Source organism: Mustela putorius, unplaced genomic scaffold (assembly GCF_011764305.1).
Source record: "Mustela putorius furo isolate JIRA1106 unplaced genomic scaffold, ASM1176430v1.1 tig00003863_pilon_pilon_pilon, whole genome shotgun sequence".
Lineage (NCBI taxonomy): Eukaryota > Metazoa > Chordata > Mammalia > Carnivora > Mustelidae > Mustela > Mustela putorius.
In genome coordinates, this window is record NW_025422015.1 from 20,914,453 (window position 1) to 20,923,080 (window position 8,628).

The 8,628-nt window shown below is 40.0% G+C and overlaps 1 protein-coding gene across 4 annotated transcripts in view; it reads left to right on the forward strand.

The window, feature by feature from the left end:
- The window catches only part of SLC18B1 (solute carrier family 18 member B1), a 43,278-nt gene extending 34,981 nt beyond the window's left edge, over positions 1-8,297 (forward strand). For 3 of the 4 annotated variants that reach the window (XM_045066343.1, XM_045066342.1, XM_004740219.3), the window contains 7 exons: positions 356-457; positions 2,002-2,093; positions 3,356-3,451; positions 5,107-5,181; positions 6,687-6,780; positions 6,877-6,926; positions 7,297-8,297. In XM_045066343.1, the coding sequence (XP_044922278.1) occupies positions 356-457; positions 2,002-2,093; positions 3,356-3,451; positions 5,107-5,181; positions 6,687-6,780; positions 6,877-6,926; positions 7,297-7,363 (576 nt within the window). In that variant the 3' untranslated portion in view covers positions 7,364-8,297. The remainder of the gene's footprint in view (positions 1-355; positions 458-2,001; positions 2,094-3,355; positions 3,452-5,106; positions 5,182-6,686; positions 6,781-6,876; positions 6,927-7,296) is intronic. The other variant, XM_004740222.3, reaches the window with a different exon arrangement.
- Positions 8,298-8,628: the final 331 nt, after the last annotated feature.

An 8,628-nucleotide genomic window follows, 5' to 3' on the forward strand; every position in this document is an offset into this window, starting at 1 on the left:
AACTAAGGACCTCTTCAAAGTACTCTGGGTAGTTCTCTAATGCACACTAAAGTTTTTGAAGCTCTGGTTTACATGTAACAAATGTTAATGATTCATAGAAGCAAAATTATATGTTCAAAATCAAATGCTACAGAGCAAGACATTTAGGACTTTTGACCTCTGGTTAGGTTTTTTTCTTCCCCTTAGAGAGAAAAAGGAGTCTATTGACACAAGTCAGTGTCATTCTTAGGGCACCTGGGTGGGTAGTAGTGGGCTCATGATAAATACCACGAACTGAAGAGGTGGCTAGAAAAGATTTATGTTTATTTTTAAAATGACTTAATAGCATAACTCTAATATGAAATTTTTTTTACAGTTTAATTTACCAGCCGGTTATGTGGGACTGGTATTCCTGGGCTTGGCCCTATCCTACTCCATTTCTTCACCATTGTTTGGTCTGCTGAGTGATAAAATACCAGTACGTACACTGAATCTTCATTTAATAATTGCTTTTGTATATTTAGCCCAGTGGCTTTCCAGCTGTACTTCTGGAACTTTAGAGGTCCATTGATTAGAATTGATAATCAATTAAAAAATTTTCAGCTAATTAATATATAATTGAGAAATAAAATGGTAAGATATTTAAAGTGTACACCATGGTGATTTGGGATCTGAATACATTGTGAAAGGGTGCATTCCATGGGTTAATTAATAACCCATCAACTGTATATTATCTTTTAATTTTTTTTTTTTGAGGGGGCGAGAACATTTAAATTCTACTGCATTCAATTTTTGGAGTCGATGGCAAGGTTCCAGTGTCTTCCAACCTGTCACTCTGAGAAAATTCACTTTTAATTGCTTCTTCTGAAGGAAAATGGGGTCTGCACTGAAGCTGTTGACAAACTATTAGATTTGACTTTTTAAAGGAAAAAAGTCCCTTGATGCAAAGTAACATGGATTGGCCTTAAAAATTGGGGCAGAGTCAAAGAAGTAGTTAGGACTAGGTAAGATTGAGTGGAGACAATTCAGGTTTTCTGTGGGAATGAAGGGATTGGCTACATAAATATACATTGGTTGTCCTGTGGCCGTCCGGGTAGAAAATCCCTTCTGTTCTCCTTTGCCTGGGTCTAAACCATTCAGTTCAGATGATTGGTATACAGTGCTAGTAAGTACTGATAGCCAAATCTCCAGCTTCTGTGATTTTAGTGCTTGCTTATATATTTATTTGTTTATTTAGCATTTCCCCTCCTCATTAAGCTTACATAAATATTTATCAAGACTTAACTTACATGGAGATTGCTAGGTAATCTGAATGACAAAAAGCAAGGTTCTTAAACAATATTTGGAGCTCAGTTTTTTTTTTTTTTTTTAAAGATTTTATTTATTTATTTGACAGAGAGAAATCACAAGTAGATGGAGAGGCAGGCAGAGAGAGAGAGGGAAGCAGGCTCCCTGCTGAGCAGAGAGCCCGATGCGGGACTCGATCCCAGGACCCTGAGATCATGACCTGAGCCGAAGGCAGCGGCTTAACCCACTGAGCCACCCAGGCGCCCCTGGAGCTCAGTTTTAAGACCCTCTTCTCTCACTGAGCAGATACTTTGCCTCTAGAATTTTCTGCCTGTGCTCAAGTAATTTAAAAGGAATAATTCTGTTGGGTACTTTTAAAATAATGTGAATATGTATTGCATCTACCAGGTGGTTCCTTGTGGGAACTGCTTTTTAAATTGTTATTTTTTGAATTGTTCATCATGTGCAAAATCTATAATATGCTCCCTTCCCAAGGAATCCTTTTCCTAGGAAACTAGGGGTATATTGTCCTTGCTTTTCTGTTTATTATCTACCTATTTTCTCTTAAATGTAAAGTTTTGTTTTCTTCAGTGTATTTAGATCTTGTTCGTGTCATGGCTTGTATTCTTCAATGTTTTTGTTTGTTTGTTTGTTTTGTGTTTTTTTTGCATATGCTTTCTTTATGGAGGAACTTTACCTCTTAGAGTTTTTTTGGACTCTCATTCTCTTTACCAGCATCTAAGGAAATGGTTTCTGGTCTGGGGAAACATCATCACGGCAGTATGCTACATGCTCTTAGGACCCATCCCAGTCTTGCACATTAAAAGGTAATGTTTTTCCTTTTTCTATATTTTTGGCTGAATAGCGTTAAGAATTATTAAAGAAATCTTTGGTGGGATGAGGGCACAGCTTCATATTTTGAACTTTAGTACTTCAATAAATACCTTGATTTAGGATTCCAGTGAATTGTTTGTTAGACTGGCGGTATTTTACATTTGTAGGAGCTAGCCAAAAGAAATGCCTAAAATCTATATGGAGTGAGGAAAAAAGCTTCTCCCTTTGCATTTTAATTGCACGTTTGTTTGTACTTTATTTTTAAAATAGTGTTTGTTGCTACCTACTTCTAGCTGATAGTTCTTACAATATGTTTTTGTTTTATCTCTTCCTTCTTGAGGCTTAAGACTGGGATCAAATCTTTCTTTTGTTTCTGTCTCATTCTTAGCACATAGTAGCTGTTCATTAGAGCTTCTTTTTTTTTTAAAGATTTTATTTGTTTATTTGACAGACAGAGATCACAAGTAGACAGAGAGGCAGGCAGAGAGAGAGAGAGGGAAGTAGGGTTCTTGCTGAAATACAGGGAGCTTAGAGGTTTTCAGGTAGTCCTGGGATAAAGCGTGACAGGGAACAAGTAAGTATTTCAGGGTCCTTCAGACGTGGGTTTACATCCAGCCTTTGCCATTTACTAGATACGGATTGTTCATCGTGTGCAAAATCTATAATATGCTCCCTTCCCAAGGAATCCTTTTCCTAGGAAACTAGGGGTATATTTGCCGGAACTCCGGCAAATTGTTTAGCTTCCAAGAGCCTTGGTTTTCTTATCTGATCATAGTGTGTGCTGCTTGGTAAGATAATGCTGCAAGGATTCAGTGGGGAAATGGATATTAAGTAAATGGCACAGTGTGGGAAGTGGAACAAAATTAGTTTCCTGTCTCTTCCTTTACCACTTCCCTTCTAGGCCATTTTTTTTCCAGTCAATTGAATTTGAAAACCCAAGTGATTGAAGGAGCCACATGAACATTTAGCCAATTTTGACAAGATTAGATACAGTGATAATCTCTTATCATGTTGACTCCTGGCATGGGATATGTGTGACCGAAGAAATTGAGATATCGTGGTGAATTGATATCCGGCTGTAAGGGTGCTGTCACTGAAAGAAGTGGGATAAAATGGCAATGAGGCAGACTAGTCACAATCATCTGTGAAACAAGCCGCTCTGGGATTCAGCCTGCCCTCCCTACTAGGAGGCTTTGTGCCTGTCCACATGCTAATGTTGCTTGGTTTTGTTTCTTTCTCCAAAACCCTTTTGCAGTCAGCTCTGGCTGCTGGTGCTCATCCTGGTCCTGAACGGTGTCTCTGCTGGAATGAGCATAATTCCAACCATCCCAGAGATCCTCAGTTGTGCCTAGTAAGTCCCTTCTGTGCTTGAGAAGCGGGTCGTGAATAGTAGGGAGCGTCACACACTTTCTTGAATTTCTCAGTGTTCTAGGATGTTGGAGTTTTTTTTTTTCAGAAGACCAAATCTTGATGATTTTATGTCACACAATATTGTGCTATAAATAGTGTATGCCATACTATAGATGACAATCTATGGTAATGTTAACACAGTGATAGGTCGCATGAGCTATGGGTAGAGCTGTGGGTAGAGGCTTGGCTTGGTTTATGCCTAGAAACCCACAGAATTTTGAAAAGCCAGACCACAATGGAAAGGCCTCAACATTGTTTCCTCCTCATGGAGAAGGTCCCCACAAGGGCATACGATCACCAGGTAAAATGATTCTAGTACCATTTCCAGTGTGTTGGGGGCTTGTGGTGGTGGTGGGGGGGGTGGTCTCACACCACCTAGCAGCTCTCCAGAACCAGTTAGGTGTCCTGCAGTGCAACTGGATTCTGACACTATCTACCTGAAGAGAAGGTCACATGCTGAGGTGAAGGGCTCCGTCCTGCAGATGGCCGTGTGATGCGGCTGCTAATTCCAAGTCCAGGTTGTTAAATGTGCTTCTGACTGGCCTGTAAATCAGAGGTTCCCATGAAAACTTCCTAAGTTCAATTCATTTGCTAGAGTGATTCACAGAGCTCAGGAAACCAGTGTACTCATTAGAATTTACTGGTTTATTACGAAAGAGATTAAAGGATGTGAATCAACAGCCAGATGAAAAGACATGCAGGGTAAAGTCCTGATCAAAGGAGCTTCTGTCCTTGTTGGGTTTGGGGTCCTGCACACTGGCATATGGAAGGGTTCTGGTTCACCAACCTGGAAACTCTCTCACCCTGTCCTTTTGGGTTTTTAGGGACATATCATACATACGCACAGTTGATTATATCAATGGCCATTGGCCATGGAGTCAACCTCTAGCCCCTCTCCCCTCCTTAAAGGTGGGGGCTTCCAGGAGTGGGATGGAAGGTTCTAACCCTCTAATCACATGCTTGGCTCTCTTGGCTAACCAGCCCCTAAGGCTCACCTTATTAACATGACCAAAGGCACTTGAAATTGCTTTCCTCACTTAGGAAATTCCAAGGGTGTTGGGGTGGCTGTATGCCAGAAACAGGAGGAAGACCAAATATATATTTCTTATTATAAATCCTAGTATCACAGTAGGCATTTGTCACCGGGCCACCAGTCTTTTGTTTAGGAAGCATGATGAGAACAGCAAGGGAGCAAGGAGAAGAATGTGAGCTCTGTTGGCTCAAGTCAACTATTAGCCAAGCAATAAGGAGCTGCCTCTGGGTTTCCTAAAAGTTTCCCGTTACTCTCTTTGCACGTTCATCTCATTTTAAGAATTTCTTCATTAATTATGTTTTTATGAGACTTCATGCAAATGGGTCATGACTCGATATCATGCTTTATATATGCAATAAAATTATTTTTAGAAAACCATGGAGTCAACATAAATATAAAAATTCCTTCAAACTGGATTAGCTTTTCATCTTAGAAATGGAGTGTTCTGTCTGTTGGTTTTGTTCAGATCATTTCTGGTCTATTTTAACTTATCTGTCACATACTATTTGCTTTCTTCGTGTAGGTTTCCCTTTTCATACAAATCTGTTCTTCTGTCTCTGCAGTGAAAATGGCTTTGAGGAGGGATTAAGTACCGTGGGACTCGTGTCGGGTCTCTCCAGCGCAATGTGGTCAGTTGGGTAAGTAGCCCTTTCATTTATACCCGTCAGATGGAAAATGCTATCTCCACTTCCATGAAGAAATTGACACCGAGAAGTCCAATGAGCTGCCGAAAGGCACCTAATTCATTTAGACCAGAGATGGAGTCTTAACCCACACGCTCTGCCTCTAAGATCAGTGGTTTTACCAGCAGTTTTTTTTTTTTCAAGATTTTTTATTTATTTATTTGACAGAGAGACATCACAAGTAGGCAGAGAGGCAGGCAGAGAGAGAGAGAGGAGGAAGCAGGCTCCCTGCTGAGCAGAGAGCCCGATGCAGGGCTCGATCCCAGGACCCTGAGATCATGACCTGAGCTGAAGGCAGAGGCTTTAACCCACTGAGCCACCCAGGCACCCCCATTCTGTCTTTTAAAAGTGATCTTTCCAAGTTCCTCTAACAGGAGCATGTCTCAAGTTTTAAAAATGTCTTCATTTCTTCATTCACTCTTCTATTTTTGACTCTTTGCTATCCCGAGGGATGACTATGCACTGACATGGTAGTGTATCTCAATAAATGTATACCGAATTAAGTTATTTTCAATACAGATACTGAGAAGAATAGAGAGAATAATATAAAGATTCTTTTGAGGGTGCATCTCCTTTTTAACATTCTTGTGTAAGGTACCAGTTTTTTAGAAGCAGTTACTATAATTTTAGAATTGTTTAAAATTTGTGAACGTCATTATCAGATATAATTTTTTAAAAATATTTTATTTATTTATTTGACAGACAGAGATCACAGGTAGGCAGAGAGGCAGGCAGAGAGAGAGGAGGAAGCAGGCTCCCTCCTGAGCAGAGAGCCCGATGCGGGGCTCTATCCCAAGACCCTGGGATCATGACCTGAGCCGAAGGCAGAGGCTTTAACCCACTGAGCCACCCAGGTGCCCCTATAATTTTTTTTTTTAAGATTTTATTTATTTATTTGACAGACAGAGACCACAAGTAGGCAGAGAGGCAGGCAGAGAGAGGGGGAAGCAGGCTCCCTGCTGAGCAGAGAGCCCTATGTGGGGTTTGATCCCAGGACTCTGGGATCAGGACCTGAGCTGAAGGCAGAGGCTTTAACCCACTGAGCCCAAGCACCCCAAGATATAACTGTTTTCTCACACCCAGTGCTCTGTCCAGGAATTGGCTTTTGTCTTTAGTACTTATAGTTCCAATTTATTTATGTATTTATTAGGATTTTATTTATTTATTTATTTATCAAAGAGAGAGAGAGCGTGCACGCACAAGCAGGGGGAGCAGTAGGCAGGGGGAGAAGCAGGCTTCCTGCCCAGCAAGGAGCCTGATGCTGGACTCTATCCCCGAATCCTGGGATCATGACCTGAGCTGAAGGCAGACGCTTAACTGATTGAGTCACCCAGACACCCCCTTACAGTTCCAATTTAATGAAGATGGATGATCGAGGGATTGTGCTGCCTTTAGGAAGTAATTTTTAAAAATTTTTTTTTAAAACACTATTTAATACTCTTTCTCCTTTTCATTGTTAGTGCTTTTATAGGACCGACACTGGGTGGATTTCTGTATGAGAAAATTGGATTTGAGTGGGCAGCCGCTGTCCAAGGTCTTTGGGCTCTGACAAGTGTGAGTAATCAGTCTTTCGTTTTCACCCTCCTTGCATTTGTGGAGACGTGTGACTTGGAGACTTGACATTAACCCGTTTCTTTAATTGTATTCAAGGGACTAACGATGGGCTTGTTTTATCTGTGGGAGCACTCACGGAGAAGAAGGTATGGTCAACTCTTGAGCTTTTTTTTCCCCTTTTTTTTTTGTTTTTGTTTTTTGTTGTTGTTTTGTTTTGTTTTAAAACATCTTTAATGAAAAATCCTTTAATGTTTGAGCAAGATTTATATCAATTAAAATCTTAATGTTCTCTAAGTTTGAATTTTTTTTTTCCCCCTTTTAAAGTCTGCCTGTGGGAGTGGAAAAAAAATAACCATTCTGTATCCATTCTTCCAGTCAGCAGATTTCTGGGCACCCAAAGCCTTATTACTTGATAGATGCATTTAGGGGGAAAAGTAGAGATGTTGGTACTGGGGTTGTTGTTTTTTTTTTAAGATGAGAAATATTGAGGTTCTCCCCTTTTTTCTTTCAATGCAGATCTAAACTCCAAAATATTCTGGGCACGGAGGAGGAACGGACTTCCCTCTTACCTAATGAAATCTAGCCTTAAGAATCCTGGCTCAATACCCACTGGGAGACGGGTGCTCCTGGCCTTGAACATCAGAGTTAAAGCTGTTTTCTTAATATTACACACAATCCTCCATGGACTGTATACCAGCATCCTGACGGTCTCAACGTATTTTTGGATAATCCTGTGTTGGGCTGCCCTAAAAATCTGGCCTGCTAGACCAGCCATATTTGCAACATTAAGTATGAGAAGAGCAGTTGAAAATCAGCAAAAGTTTGTGTTTTGAGGTGATCCAACCCGGCCTTGAAGGGATTATCGACTCTAAGTCTCCTGTTTCCTTTGTTTACTTTTTAAGTGCACTAATTCTGTGAATCTACCTTTTGTTTATTAACAGGGAAATAAATGAATTCATTTGATATGCTTAAAAGTAATGTAAAGATTACATAAAATGTATAGAATAACTGTGAAATCAGTTTTTAAAAGGCATGCTGTCTCTCTGTCCTAAGATTTTTGTTCTCGTTCAAAAGGCATAATTCTTGCCTCCCATCATGCAAAAACTCTCAGCTCTTGTAGAAGTTTTGTTTGTGTAAGAGGCATAACATTAGACTTCCATTTATGTAACATACTTTGAATTAGGATCTGGATTTATAAACCGTGCTTAGTATAACATTATCCATTTCCCTAATCTCCCTATTACAATTCTACCAGCTGTTTTGATTTTGTTTTTATTTTTGTTTTTTAACATATTTCTGGTAGATGTATTCCATTCCCAGAGCAAGTGAGTCCATAGGACTGTTTCTTGTATTCTAGGGAACGGGTTCATCTGATTTCGTGTGAAATCCATGCTGTTGCTTAAAATGAGTGAATCTCTCTGTGTCATTCTCATACCTCCTGATGTGTTCCTGCTGTAGTAGACACATTTACACTTCAAAAATAAATAAATAAATAAATGGTTTTTTCTATATATTAATTTTTAAATATCTATGGAATGACTTCTCTGAACTGACCCCTCTGGGAGGCACTAGGAATTAAGCTGTGATCCAAATAAACAATCTCTGCTTTTATGGAACTTAGATTCCAGTGGAATAGACAAACCGTAAATAAATATCAGGCTCTCCCATTTTCCTGCAGAGTTGCCATGAAGGGAAAACGTCGTGATACAGGAGAGTAAGTGACTGAGTAACTTGGTGTGGGGTCCTAATTTAGATAAGGCCTCTCCAGGGAGAGGAGGCTTTTGAACTGAGACCTAAAGGCTGAGAATGAGGCAGTCATCTTGAGAGAGAGCCTTCCCTAGCACGTCC